Below are 15632 nucleotides of genomic sequence, written 5' to 3'. Positions count from 1 at the left end.
GCCGCTGCGGCTGCGGCTAGCCCCGGCTACCGATTGAGCACCCTCATCGAATTTCTGCTGCACCGGGCCTACTCGGAGCTCATGGTGCTGACCGACCTGTAAGTGCCGCCAAACCCACGCCTGCTCCCCAGCCCCCGCTTCCCGCCCAGCCGACTGAGGGTTGCACCTCCCTTTTCCCCGAGAGGCTGCCGTTTTCTCCGCTGGGCTGGCTGCTTAGTCTAGAATTTTTGAACTCATGGGGTGCAGGGGAGGCGGAGAAGCTTTGTATTGGGGGGTCTTTCTCGATGGAGACTTGGCTCATTTAGCGTGTCGTTACACTGAAGCTGAAGATTGTCTTTGGGATTTTTGTCTGAGTTCCCAACAGAACTCTATTGATTTCTGGCTGAAAGCTTTTTAGCCCAAAGCCCAAGATCACAGTGTAGTATTTAGGAATACATAATATTCATACTTTAAAAAAAAAAACTCCCAAAGACAGGAAATCTTTCATATCTGGATGATACATTTTAAATAGAGGTTGTAATTGCTTCTGTTTAAACGCAGGAGATATATTGTGTTTAAGGTAATTCATCGTTCAGATGCAAGTTTGTGTGTGTGAGAAACATTTGAGAATGTTTGAGTCTTTATGAATTTAGTCAAAGTAAAAAAAAAAATTTGTAACCAGCCTGCTGCTGTTATTTCACCTAGTTACCTATGAAAAGCCTTGGGGCTTGATTAGGGTGTTAATCCCTTCAGAATAGGATCAGAATACACTAATGATTCAGTGCATGAAGAAAAGGCATTATAAAATTTGGGGGGCTCTTTTACATCTTTTACCCCAGGTTCAGAAAAGGTAAGTCAGAGAAAAAAAAAAAAAAGAAGAAGAAAGATTAGTTTTGATCTAGATTAATTTTTTAATCTATTGTAAGACATCAGGGTTTTCAGTTACATTAGTGTGGAGATTTTAGGTTGTACAGTGTCACAGTAATTTGTTACTGGAGACTTAAAATATTTGTTTGCATGTCACTAAAGAAATTAGAATGGGTTCCACTGACTCCTGTGAAACGTCATTCTCAGTTTTGATGTACTTCATTGAATGAGACGGGAAGAAATCTAAAGATAAAAGAAATCTACCCCTGTCTAATGAGAAATTTAAATAGCTGTCACGATTGGGAATTCTTGCAGTACTTTACTCCTCTGCACTGATTATTGTTGAATTTCATAAGAATTCAAGAGTGTCCATGAGACAATTGGATGTATGTGAAGGTCACCTGTCTTATGTATAGCTGTGAAGAAAATGGTGAGGACTGCTGCCATCAGTAATTGTGTAATTCGTTTTTCCATAGGAGATTTGGAGAGATTCCTTGAATTATATTGTTTTGTTTTTATTATTTTAAAACTTGGTTTATGAAGAAGAAACATCTGTTTTATTGCTGTAGAATAAGTATATAGGTATAGTATGTTGATGTGTGCCCCCCACACCCAGCCCAGCACAGACATCTCTGTTGAACTCCAGATTATATGTCCAGATACCTACATTTCAGTATCTAGTGGGCATTTCAACATATCAAGGCCAGATTCAAACTCCTGATTCTACTTGACATCTCCCCTCTATCTCAAAACCTTTTCTTTCTCAAAGAATACATTCTTTCTGTTGTTGCTCCGGCCAAAAATTTTAGAGTAATTCCTGGCTCCTCTTTTTTCACATCCCATCCCCAGGGTACATCAGCAAGTCTTCTCTCTCACTTTGGAATCCCACCACTTCCCAGTGCTGTTTCACCAAGTGTTGGTCCAAGCCACCCAGTCTTCAGCCTGTGCTCTGCGGTAGTCTGCTTGTTGGTGTCTTTCCTGCCCTTGCCCCTCTAGTTTCTTCTCCACAAAATAGCTGAGATGATCCTTTTAAAACTTACCTGATCAGAACCCTCCAGTGGTTTCTCATCTCACTTAGATTAAAAAAATTTTTATAATCACCCTCATAGAGAGTGCCCATAAAGTTTATGATCCAGCAGGACACTTTTGAGCCTAAAGGCAGGTGGCATTAATAGTGGCGTCAGAACAGCAAACAACCAGGATTATCTTGTGCAAACCAGGACATGTGGTCATTTCCTTTTATTTCTTTTTTTTAGTACTGGGGATCAACCCCCCTCCTCCCACCCGGGTGCTTTACCACTGAGCTACATCTGCAGTCCATTTGCTTTTTTATTTTGAGACTTAAGTTGTTAGTCTCACTAAATTGCTGAGGCTAGCCTCTAACTCACAAGATCCTCCTGCCTCAGCCTCCTGAGTCACTGGGATTACAGATATACAACTCTGGATCCAGCCCCTCATTTTCCTTTTAAGGCCCTGCATGATCTGTGCCTTTTTTCTCTTATGCCTTTAATTCATGTCCTAATACTGTCATCATGGAGCCTTTGCTCTTCCCTGAGAAATCTGTGTGATTTGCCTTCTCATTTCCATTCGGTCTTAGTTCACATATAACTTATCAGAAAGACTGCCTTTCACTACCCATTAAAATAGTATTCTGCACCTTCATGCTGTTCTTTCTCTGTGCTGGGTGCTTTTAGTTTTCTCTACAGGACTTATTGTCTCCTGACATTATTATTACATGGTACTCTCTCCTCTGGTCACTGGAATGTAAGCTCCTTATGGAGAGAGATTTTGACTTGTTTTCTACATTCCCCAGGGCCTAGAATAATGCCTGCACATACTCAGGTCTTAACTAAGTATTTCTTGATTTAGTGCATGAATAACTGAATTTTTAGAATTGTCATTGCAAACCTTGGAGAATGTGATGGGAGGAGTCATTGTTGCTCTTGATACATAGGTATATAAAATAACTTTCTTCATTTTTGATTTGTGTTAGAGAACTTACTGTGAAGGTGCCTAAATACTGTGTTTTCCCTTGTTCCAGGTAAAAACTCTTGGGGTTAATGTATTATGTATAGCCAGTGTTCTAGTAGAAGGGTCTTTAGGGACGCAGTTACTTATTTTGTAACACTTGATGCTAGACTGTGAACTATTGAAGGTAAACTGGACAGCCTTGTTTGGGCTTTGGCCCCACATTTCTGTTTGTTTTTTTTTTCCTTCTGCTAATCCACCCCCACCCCCAACAGATATGTTCACATCTTAGAGTTTACTCTCTGCTTTGACTTTTGTAGGGAATTAGATTTCTCTCTCTCTCTTTTAAAGACTTTTAGAATCAGAAAATGCTAGGATCTAAGTCATGTAAAATTGTCTGATTGCACTTTGGGGCAAATAAGTTCCTTTGCCTTACTTCTTCCAACATTTGCATTTTAAGGCTTTTACCCCAAATGGTGGATTTCTTTTCATAAAGGAATTTTAAATAGATTAGAAGGCATTGGGGGGGAAGAGGAGGCAGGCAGCAAAGCCTGTCCATTGTCCTTGAAATGACAGCACCTCTGATGTGAGATGATCCTTTTAGGGTCTCTGGGGCAGGTGGGAGGAGCTGGAACAATGGTTCCTGTTCTTTCTACCCCCAGAGGATCTTCTCTTCCTCCCACCCCTACAGACAACCATCCTTCTCATTTTCTTTCTCTCTTGAGGACAAGGGCTGTGGCTTCTCAAGGACTGCTTGTCAGCAGCTTTTGCATGTAAAGGAATTTACCAGTGGTGCTTTAGTTTGCAGTCTCCTAATAGGGCCTTTATTTCTCCTTCATCCCTTGGTCTGCTGGCCTTTCAGCCCCTCCCTAGTTCCCTCTGTGGCTCTGATCATAGCTTCTGCTTCCATTCCACTGTTTTCCCTAAGAATAGTAGAACTGACAAGCCAGAGCTCATTTTAATCGTTCCCTTCCTTGCATCTTGAACCTTTGGAAATGGTTTTAGTTTTTCTGATCCTGTGGCACCTGGGTGGGAGAGAACCTTAGTGACTAGGTGTATATTCTTCAATATCTGACAGTTGTGGGATAGGTATAAGAATTATTCAGGCTGCTGAGTCTCAGACCATAGGAATAGAGGTTAACAGAATATGGCAATTCAGGAAGCTGAGGAGGACCTTTCTAAACATCAGTAGATGTGAATATTAAATGGTATAATTTGTCAGAGAAAAAGTTGACATTAGTGCAGGCTCTCAATACTGGAGAACTAGCAAAAGGAAATCAAAACTCTACTGGAGCTGTTTTAAAGTGGTTAGATCTTTTCATCTAACCACTATGCAATGTCATCATTAAACCCTTGACACTGACCCATTTACATGCTTAGCTTCCAGTTTTGCCCCCCATAACAAAACATGGAAGGATTATTGCTCAGAACCAGAGTGTAGGTATTGGGGGGCTGGCAACCAAGTAGTACTTTTACATCTGTGATTTTTTTGGTCTTCAAAAATATTTTTTCTGACTCTCTATGATATAGTGTGCTGATGTGAGACTTGGCTTTTAAAAAATGTTTGAGGTTTATGTAATGCTTCTTGAAGCATTTTGATTGGAGAGAAATATTCCTCCATTGTTTTTTTCCCTTATAGTCATATTGCTGGAAGCTTATGGCCACATGAGCCTGTAGTAGCTGGGTACCCAGGCTTTCTAAAACACTAAAGGTATTTAATAGTATCAGAGTAAAGGCCATTGTCACATTTCGATGAAGGTATGCATATATTTAATCAATTTTTTTTTCTTCTTAGATTGCCAAGAAAATCTGATGTGGAAAGGTAAGTATAAAAACCTGAAATCTGCCTCTTTATTAATCTATCTGTGGGTGTGGATATGTGGGTATTGCTGGTATAGGGCTGAGGATTGGAAACCTAGGACCATTTGTTTAGGAGTAGCAGGGATGTCATCATCTCATTCTCAACAATATTCATCTGTGAGACGAGTTCTAGATTTTTTGTTCTACAAACCTTTGAGTGACTGACCTGATCAGGTCCCTGAGCAGGATAGGAAGATGTAGACGATAATAGTCTGCAATGGAAGAAGCTGGGGGTCATACCGATTTAAGAATTTGGTTGCTAATTTATCTTTGCTCTAATGATGCAATTTGGTATCTTCAGAGAATTGATACTTGCCTCCTGCTATTGCTGTTTTATAGTTGAGAAAATTTTGGTTCAATTGAAGTTAGGGGCTTAAGACTTAACTACACACTAGTCTGTTTGCATAGGCCAAAGGAACAAGACAAATTAAGATTTTAAAGAAATCATGTGATGGGAATTTACATTGTGGCTATAGTAAAGGTGGCTTGATTATATCTTGACATTACTTATATTCCTTGGTTGGTTTTTTTAATACCAAGTCACTAGGGAGGATTTGAACATTTATTAATGTCTGCACTCAAATGCCAACACCAAGTGTCCTTTTTTTGACAGAATTAGACATAGGTAAAGAGGTGAAAGAGACAATTGAAACTTACTTGTGTTATGGTTTAGCTGGTCAATTTCAAAGGACAGAAGGTTTTGTCTGTTGTGGGGTGAAGGGACACTGGGCCTTTGGAAATTGGCTCACATTCCTTATCGCTGAGACCCTGGTTCAGAAAACCAAACCACATCGCAATAGTTTACAAGAAGGGACTTCTTCTTTCTAGTAGAGGAATGTATTTAGGAAATCAAATTAATAATATGCAAATCTGTTTGCTCTGGGAGAGGAGCAGAGACCTCACATCCTCTGTAATTCATTGCTGAGTTAAAGTGACACTACAGAGGCTCCTAGCTCTCAGGTGGCTGCCAGATCTTATTGGGGGGGATTATGGGGATGGAACCCCGGGTTTCATACATGCTAGGCAAGCGCTGTACCACTGAGCTACATCCCCAGCTCTGCCAGATCTTCATGTGCATTTAACACTTTTGCTATGTCTCTCTTGTCAGCGATGCTCTGCTTGTTTTTTTCCATAATCTTCATAGACATTAGCAAAGAGTCATTGCCAAGTTGTCCTTGATTTTTCTCTATATAGTGCCACCAATCAAGTTGTTGGCTGATCTCAAGGAATCCTTTCAGGTTGGTTGTGGGCTTCATATGCTCTTGGTAGCAGTTTGACTCTGTAGCCTTTAGTCAGGATTATACTTAAGCAAAAGCTTATTTTGGTACATTTCATCATGGTGAAATGCAGAGATGTAGTTTGCAGAAATGCAGAGATGTAGTTTGGATTTGTAGGTCATTGACAAGATGTATGAAAATTCATAGGTTAGTCCACCTGGAGGGAAGTTGGTATTCTTCTGGGTGCTGCCATTAGTTCTGGCATCTTGAGTATTTTTTTTTTCTTTAAGTGTCTTAAGGTAAGCCATCAAAGATATGATTATCCGTTTCGTAGCTGCCTTGAAGTTGAGAAGTCTTGCTAACGCACTGATTGACAACGTAAAGCTTTTAGTGAATCTCTAAGACTAAGAATGTTGGGAGAAAAAGCGTAGAGATGGGTATAACATAAAAATAGATATGAACTGCATGTATGAATATGGTGTAATGGATCCCTCTGTTATGTATAATTAGAATGCACCAATTAAAAAAAGAAAAAAAATAGATATAAACATACCTTCTACTTTGTATTTTTATTACTCAACATACTCTCTTTGACTTGGCTTAAATAATTTAATTCTGTGTTTACCCACTAAAATTCATTTGATAAAGGGTTGTCCAGTTCTTTATTCAAATTTTTAAATCTTGCTTTTCCAAGATGGGAAATTGGCCCTTGCTTTTGTAGAAAGAGTAATAGTTTCAAGCTTTGGTAAAAATGTATTTCAATTCCCTGCTCTTATCAAAAAGGTTACTAACTACTAATTTCAGCTAGGAAGTTAGTTACATCAAACGCCTAATTTGATTCCCTCTATGATGCAGTTAACTTCTACTACCATATATCTGTGAATTTAGTATGTTTTAGAAACAGCTTTTATTGCAGTATGAAATTGATTTTAAAAAGTGATTTATTGCTAAAACATCCTATTGGGTTTATTACTGTGAGGTCAAAAAATAAAGTATATACAGGTGGCATACAAAATGTGATAATTCATATTTGGATAAATATTTAGGAGTTTCGTTTTGTTGTAGTGGTTGTAAACACAGATAGATTTTTTTTTAGCTCAGATGAAATAAATTTGTGGAATATCCATTGTAATATATTGGTTTTCTGAAAATTCTTTTATAGGAAAATAGAAATAGTACAGTTTGCTAGCCGGACACGCCAACTCTTCGTTCGATTATTAGCTTTAGTAAAATGGGCTAATAATGCTGGCAAAGTGGAAAAATGTGCGGTGAGTTAAACTTTTGGTTTTACTTTGTATGAAAAGCTTTGAATGTTATAGTAAACAGTTGCTAATTTTAGCTTCAATACTTCTTATTTAAATGACATCACCTTCATAAGTAATCGTATTTCTCTAGGATAATGTACAGTGGATTTCTTTGGAAACCTAGTATTTTCTTTGGACACTTGATCAGAAGAGTAGGAGGTATTTGGAGACATCATTACATAAACAGCTTTAAATATGAGATTGGAACTAAAGAGGGGAAGTTGTTAGCTTAAATTTTGTATTTTTAGAATTTGTAAAGATTTTCCTTAAATTTTGCTTATTGATTTTTTTACAGTCAAATCATAAATATTTATTATTCTCCAAAAATTTCAATTTATATACTGTCTCACAAAAGAAGCTAGTCTTTGCTAAGGTAGAATGAGACAGACATTATGACCCTACATACATGTATGATTACACTACTGTTGTGACTCTGCCAGAGGAATGAGAAGTTGTTCTCCATTTGTGTACAGTGTGTCAAAATGCATTCTACTGTCATGTATAACTAATTAGAACAAACAAAACAAATCAAATACAAAAAACACAAAAGCTAGTCAGTCCTTCCTGCTAGTATGCAGGTTTATTTCCTTTCCCCCTCTCCTAACCCTTACTCTTTTAAACTGTTCCTCAGGCAGCAGGCATTGATGAGTGATGTCTATCTAAATTACTTACCTTTAGCTCCAGACTTAGGTAGCCACATGTCAGGAGATTTGTTCAGTTTTTTGTTTTTTTTTTTTTTTTAGCAAAAGACTATTCTCATCCTAGAGAATGTTAGAGATGCTTCCTTTCATCTGGTTGATGTAATTTCTTATTGTCCAATTGCACTCTTCCTCCTTTGTTCCTCACTCAAGAAGAATACATGAGCTGGGTGTGATGGTACACACTACTTGAGAGGCTAAGTGAGGAGGATCACAGGTTTAAGGCCAGCCTTAGCAACTTAGTGAGACCCTCAACAACTTAGTGAGACCTTGTCTCAAAATAAAAATAAAAAAGTTATGTGGATGTAGCTCAGTGACAAAGTGCCCCTGGGTTCCATCTTCAGAATCAATTAATCAATAAGAAAGAATATATGAATAGAAATGTGTACAAGGAAGGACTTTTCAGGTAATCCTGAATTCACTCTGATTTCTCAACCTAAGTCATTAGCTCATATTAGTTTTGTTATCAGTGGTAAATTATTTGTATTTGGCAACTGATTTCAGGTCCATAGTGATTCTTTGGTTGAGAACTACTGAAACAGAATAGAATGAGGGGATATATGCAGACAGGATTCCCTAAGTTAGTTATGAATACTGGACATGAGGTAAGAAGTGCCATGGTTAAGAGCCTTTTTTGACCCTAGATGGTCTTTTTTAGAAGGGCCAATTCAGTATATACCCCAGAGTACTATTGTGAGAATTAACAAACAATAATGGAAGGGTAAGAACTAGGCTAGTCCACAAAGTGTTAGTTATATCCAATGATCCACAGGCCACATGGTTATAATCCTGCTTTGAGTTCTGGGGTACATTTATCATCTTCAGTCCTTGGGTGCAGAGGTTTCTCAAGCACTGTTCAGAAGTTCACACATCATGTGTCCTCCACCAAAGCCCATACAGGCCTATAAAGGATTACGTTCTTGGGAGAGTGATTTCATCTTCTCCTTCCATGTCATCCTTCCATTATGCCGCTTGAGTGAATTTTATGTTTAGGCTTCAGTTTCACTTATGTGGTGGGCAGCTTTTGAAATGGCTCCCGTGATCCTTTCCTCTAGATATTCATGCCTTTGCATGATCCCCTCCCCTTGAGAGTGGCCTGTGCCTAGTAACTTGCTTCATTCATGAAATCTTTCAGTGTCTTCATCTTGAACTTCCCAGCCTTCAGAAGGTTTTAGAGATTCAGTCCAGGTTGGCTGACTCCACAGCTCTGGGCCCAGGGTGACGCAGAGCATCATGGTGGAAGGACATGGCAGAGGCAAGCTGCTTGGTTCCTGACAGCCAGGAAGCAAGAGAGCTGCTTATTGATTCTTGATATCCTTGTGAGAATGGCAGAGTTGGTATTTTCTCCGTGTTGTATAGATGAGGAGATGAGGTTTCTAGAAGATACTAGAAATTACGTGGCTTCTTCAAGGTCATAGAGCTGATAACAGCATTTATCTGTTCATTTGTTTATTCACCCATCTATTATCCAAACCTCTATTGAATATGAGTTATAGGGCACAATCCTTGTCTTCAAGAAGCTCCTGTTTTTTGGGGGGTGGGTACCGGGTATTGAACTCAGGGGCACTCAACCACTGAGCCCCATGCCCAGCCCTATTTTGTATTTTATTTAGAGACGGGGTCTCATTGAGTTGCTTAGCACCTTGCTTTTGCTGAGGCTGGCTTTGAACTCACGATTCTCCTGCCTCAGCCTCCTGAGCTGCTGGGATTACAGGTGTGTACCACCACACCCGGCCACTCCTAGTCTTTTGATGATTGAGCCACTCACTCAAATTTTGACAAGTGACAAGCAGTGAAGTATGCCAAAGATGCTAAGATCTACCCACCCCAAAAGTTATAAGCTATTTTCAAGAAGTGTTGAGGAAAGCCATCAGTAGGGAATCATTTTTTTGTTTTTGTTTTCTTTTGGTTTTGGTACAAAGGATTGAACCCAGGGGTACTTTACCATGGGCTATATCCCCAGTCGTTTTATTTTATTGTTTATTTTTAGAAAGTCTTACTATGTTGCTGAGGCTAGCCTCAAATTTGTGATCTTCCTGCCTCAGCTTTCCAAATTGCTGGGATTATAGGTATGTACCACCGTGCCTGGGCAGTAGGGATCTTGTGCGATCTCATTGAGCTCATAGCTTGGGGATGTTGGTGTGGTGTTAACAGATGAGGCACATAATTGTTCCTGTTTTATTTCCATCACTCCTAATGAGGAGAATGGAGTTCATATTAGAAATGGTAAAATAATTATCATAAAACAAATTAAGTCCCTGAAGTAATGAGAGCAATTTACCCACTTTAATTGAGGTCAGCTCTCCAGGCCCAACTCTGCAAAGCCAAGTAAACTTCTGGCTGTTGTCAGTTATATTTGCAAAGTGAGCAAAATGGGGATATGCTCTAAGTTTGACAATGATGCTCAAATTCCTTTTTTTTCGCCATTCAAGTACGTATTGACATTGTAAAATGTTACCAGTTTTCATAGGTTAAAGTAGAAAAACAGCTTTACATTGGTTAAGTTATATTTAAGGGATTTAAAAATTCTCTTAAGTTTATAGGGCTTCCTGGATAAGTTAAAATTAGCAGCTAACTAGTATAGAGGTACCACAGTAGTTTATTTTTAGCACCCTGACAAGCTAAGTTGAAAATATTTTTATAGCAGTTTTTATATTTGTAAATCTATATGGGGGTTTGCCTGTTCCAGAAAATACTACTTCAGAAAGAAATCCACACATAATTTTTGTATATGTGTTTCTGCATATAATTTTCCTGACATCTCACCTCAGTATTAGCCTGCTGGGTTTGCTTATCCTTTATTTCACTGGATTTCCTTATCATTAGACATAGAACTTATATGAAAGTTGCCAGAATGAAAGGAGAAAGGAAGTTATGAAGAAATTGAGAATTCTAAATTCTAGAATATAGATTCTTCTTCTCCTTTTTCTCTTTTTTAAGCTTAAAAGAAAAGACGCCAACCCTGATTATCATTGAAGTTCATGTACAATTTCAGCCCTGGCAGCTAATGGAGGGGCTAGAAGAATTCTGAAAGACACATATTTTGAGTCTCCTTGAGTAGACTCATATCCAGGTGTATAATATTGATCGAAGGTTTGTTTAGGGGGAGAATATTCTGTACCATATATGAAATTTTCCTTATGGGGGGAAATTTCTGTTAGTTCATCTATTGTGGTCTGTTGATGTAATTGGGAAATTAAAGTTCATAAACAGTCTTTTGTACAATGTGAAGCATAATTTAAAGAATAGTTTTTGTTATAAATATTAATAAACATGCTTATTTCAAGTTTATCTGAAAGTGTACAGTTCATTGTTTTGGAAATTTGGGCACCAGTTCTAATTAATCTATTTTGGCCTAAACAAAGAAGTGAGGTATAGTATTTCTGAAAAGTCTCAGATTTCTTTCAATAATTACTTAATTTGGGATGATATTTTATTACACATGTTCAAACCTTTAGTAAAAATTTAGGCATTACTAGCCGAGTGTGGTGACATAGACCTGTAATCCAAGTGACTTGGGGGACTGGGGATATGGCTCAGTAGTAAGAGCCCCTGGGTCAAATCTCCAGTAACAACCCCCCCCCCCCCCCCNGTGCGAGATTAATTACAGCAACATCATTCATAATAGCCAAGAACTGAAAACCCAAACCACTGTTAATGAAGATAACACAAAATGTATATCCATGCAATTCAACCATAAAAAGGAGTGAAGTACTGATACATTTTACAACACAAGTGAACCTTGAAAACATTATAAAGATGCCAGACCCAAAAAAAAAAAAGGTTAGACATTTCTGAAGTGTATCAAAGTCAAGTGTTCAGTTTTTTTCAAGTCTGATATTAAGTCCCTAATTATACCATAAGTATTAAAATCATGTATTTGATAGTACTAAGTTGCATGCTTCAATAATATTATCAGGCAAATTGGAAACTCTTGGTTTGAAATCAAGCTACATTGTATTCATCTTTCAGTGAAGCCTAGTACTATGTAGCATTCTTCTATTTGTTTTCTGAATTTGCTGTTCAAATAAGTCGCATTCTGAAGGAAGTACCGGACTTGCAGAAAGTTTCAGTGTTTTTATTTGTGAGTATAGACATGGAAGTGTTTTGTGTCATCAACTGGTCAATTAGAATATTGTTCATATTTTGACACCTATGTTCTCAGTCTAATGATCATTTAACTGAGCTCATTAGAGGTTCTTTTTTTTTTTAAGAAAAAATTTTTTTAGTTGTTGATGCACCTTTATTTTATTCATTTATTTATTTGTGGTGCTGAGAATCAAACCCAGTGCCTCATACATGTGAGGCACACTCTCTACCACTGAGCCACAACCCCAGCCTCTCATTAGAGGTTCTTAATAGCTAATGATCTCATGTGGGCGCATGTCTGTAATCCCTGCTACTCAGGAAGTTGAGGCAGGAGGATCACAAGTTCAAGGCTAGCCTGGACAACTTCTTGAGACCCTGTCTCAAGGTAAAATTTAAAGGAAAGGGCTGGTTATGAATGAAGCTCAGTGGTAGAGCACTTGCCTGGTATGTGCAAGGCCCTGGGTTCAGTTTCCAGTGCTGAAAAAAAAAAAAAAAAGGGGCTGGGGATGTGGCTCAAGTGGTAGCACGCTCGTCTGGCATGCGTGCGGCCCGGGTTCGATCCTCAGCACCACATACCAACAAAGATGTTGTGTCTGCCAATAACTAAAAAAATAAATAAATAAATAAATATGTTTAAAAAAAAAAAAAGCTCTTTAATGCTACTAGCCATACTCAGTGTGTCGCTCTGTGTAACTGCACAGGTTATAGAGCTCTAGTGGTAATATAGTCTAAGTATGTTTTGTCTAAGGAAAAGAGAAAACCCTCATTACCATGCTTTTTTTCCCTTTAATAGGTCTATTGAGACACAATTCACATACCATACAACTCACCCATGTAGAGTGTATAACTCAATGATTTTTATTATATTCACAGATTTGTGCATCCATTACTACAGTCAGTTTTAGAATGTTCTTACCACCTCAAAAAGAATACTTACACCTTTTTGCTATCACCTCCAAGATCTCCTTTAGCCTTGAGCAACCACTAATCTGCTTCTTGTCTCTGGATTTGCCTGTTGTGAACATTTCATATAAATGAAATCATATGTTGCATTTTTTTTTTTTTGGGTCTGGCATCTTTATAATGTTTTCAAGGTTCACTTGTGTTGTAAAATGTATCAGTACTTCACTCCTTTTTATGGTTGAATTGCATGGATATACATTTTGTGTTATCTTCATTAACAGTGGTTTGGGTTTTCAGTTCTTGGCTATTATGAATGATGTTGCTGTAATTAATCTCGCACAGGCTTCTGTGTGAATATATGCTTTTATTTGTTTTGAGTACATACCTAAGAGTAGAGCATCAGGGTCATATGATAATTCTACATTTAATCACTTGAGGAAACTACCAGACTGTTTTCTAAAGTAGTTGCAGCTGGGTGTGGTGGTGCATGCCTGTAATCCCAGTGACTCCAGAGGCTGAGGAGACAGGAGGATTGCAAGTTTGAGGCCAGCCTCAGCAGTTTCATGAGGCCTTAAGTAACTTAGCGAGACCCTGTCTCAAAAATAAAAAATAAAAAGGGCTGGGGGTGTGGTGCCCTTGGGTTAAATCCCTGGTACCCAAACAAACAAACCAATAAATAAATAAGTGGTGCTCCTGGGTTAAATCCTGGCACATAAATAAATAAATTAAAGCGGCTGCAGCATTTTTACATTCCCACCTGCAATATGAGAGTTCCAGTTTTTCCACAACTGTTCCAACACATGTTATCTGGCTTTTGAAATCTGGCCTTCCTTGTAGGTATGAAGTAGTATTTTATGTGGTTTCAGTATCCATTTGCCTGATGGCCAGTGATGTTGAACATCTTTTCATGTCCATATTGGCTATTTGTATATCTTCCTTAGAGAAATGTCTATTCAGTAGATCAGTTAAGTTCCAAAGGAGATTGTTGTTAGCCATATTAATAGTTGGTGTATAAATACTTTAAAAAAGAACATGATGATCATGAGGAACCTAATGAACTCACTAATAAGGTACTGGAAACTGAAGTTTTATCTTTATTAAATTTCTAAGTCAAAAGGGATGTAGCTGAAGCTAGTGTATTTTGAATTCAGCAAGTGTTTCATTACCCATGTTTAAGGTGGGTTTGGATAAATTGACATCCCAATAGGGTTGATGAAAATCTTCCCAGAGAGAGGATTTTGGTAGTCTTTGATCTTGACTTTGATTGATGAGCCTTTTCACAGTGACTCCATTGAGGGGACTCTTAGAATGGCCTAAATATCAGTGAAACCCAGTTTAGATGACAAGGGTGTGTTAGCAGTGATGTGGTGGCATTGATAGAAATCCACTGTGCTAGTTATAGGAGGTAACGTTTGTACTGTGCAATGCTGCATACAGGAGTCTAAGAGAAATAACTTGTTGTTTTGATTATTGGCTGTTTTCTGTGGGCAAGTGCCTTCATCTTTCCCTAAGCTTCAATTTTTTTTTATCTCAGTGATTATCTGGTTCTGTTTCCTAAAGCTGTGAAAATTAGACAATAAATAAACTGTGGAAATATGAAGAAAATATAGGACATTGTGTGTGCATGATGTCTTCTGAGTGCCATGTTTTCACTTGACCACTGACGGCCAACATGAGAGGAAATTTTAAGTATTGTTCTAGATAGAACTAGAAGATAAAATTTTCAAGGAGGTAGTTCCCAGCTCTGTGATGAGCTCTGCTAGGTTAGGCATCCTTAGGAAATGCATTGAGGAGAGAAGTGTTGGAAAGGATTTTTGTGTTGGGCAGGAAGTTGGCCTGGATCTTATAATGAGCAACATTTATTGTTTTCTGTGTTCTAGGCACTGTTCTAAAGGTTTTAATATACATTAACTCTTCTTTTTTTTTTTTTGCATTCACTCTTAATCTTCAAAACAACTTTTATGAAGTTAGGAATCATCGTGTCCATTTTACATTTGAAAAAACTGAGGCCTGTAACTGAGGTTAAGTAACTTGCCCAAGGTTACAAGGCTAATAAGTTGTGGAGTTAAAATTGAGACCAAGTCAGTCTAAGTCTAGGAGGCCATGCTTTTCAGTACTTCTCTACCAACCAACTCTAGCATCTACTAAGAGTAGAAGCATTTTATTCTCTTTTCTTTTTCCCAACTTTTTATATTTTGTGTGTGTCATGTTAAGGATGGAGAAATATATTGCAAAAAATTTTATTTAAAGTGACAAAATTGTTTTAATGTAAAAAACACATGTATTAAATATGTTTTCTTCAAGTTATTGGGAACGTTTTTGAATACATATGGAAAACCTATGTTAATTTCTTTTGAAGTTTACTTCGGAATGAGTGAATGATGTTTAATATAAGAAACAGATAGTTTTGAAGCAGCTGAATGCATTTCCTTTTGCATTAAAGATGATCTCAAGCTTCTTAGATCAGCAAGCCATCTTGTTTGTGGATACTGCTGATCGCCTGGCCTCGTTAGCTAGAGATGCTCTGGTCCATGCCCGCCTGCCTAGTTTTGCCATCCCATATGCCATCGATGTCCTGACTACTGGCTCTTATCCACGGCTGCCAACCTGCATTAGGGTAAGTGCTTTGACCTTGTGCTCAGAAAAGTTCAAGCTTTTAACCTGCATTAGGGTAAGTGCTTTGACCTTTGTGCTCAGAAAAGTATTTGGTTTCGGATTAAGTAGCCTAGCAAAAAAAACATATTTTC

At 38.1% G+C, this 15632-nt stretch overlaps 1 protein-coding gene across 1 annotated transcript in view; it reads left to right on the top strand.

Annotated features, from left to right (window-relative positions):
- Positions 1-15632, top strand: part of Med14 (mediator complex subunit 14) — a 72529-nt gene continuing 56897 nt past the window's right edge. Inside the window, exons 1-4 of the mRNA XM_015488110.2 lie at positions 1-98; positions 4610-4636; positions 7054-7159; positions 15329-15502. Coding sequence (XP_015343596.1) covers positions 82-98; positions 4610-4636; positions 7054-7159; positions 15329-15502 — 324 coding nt within the window. The 5' untranslated portion in view covers positions 1-81. The remainder of the gene's footprint in view (positions 99-4609; positions 4637-7053; positions 7160-15328; positions 15503-15632) is intronic.

The sequence above is a fragment of the Marmota marmota genome, unplaced genomic scaffold (genome assembly GCF_001458135.2).
Source record: "Marmota marmota marmota unplaced genomic scaffold, marMar, whole genome shotgun sequence".
NCBI classification, from domain to species: Eukaryota; Metazoa; Chordata; class Mammalia; order Rodentia; family Sciuridae; genus Marmota; species Marmota marmota.
The sequence above is the reverse complement of the archived record's forward strand: the minus strand, read 5'-3'. Positions and strand labels throughout refer to the sequence as shown.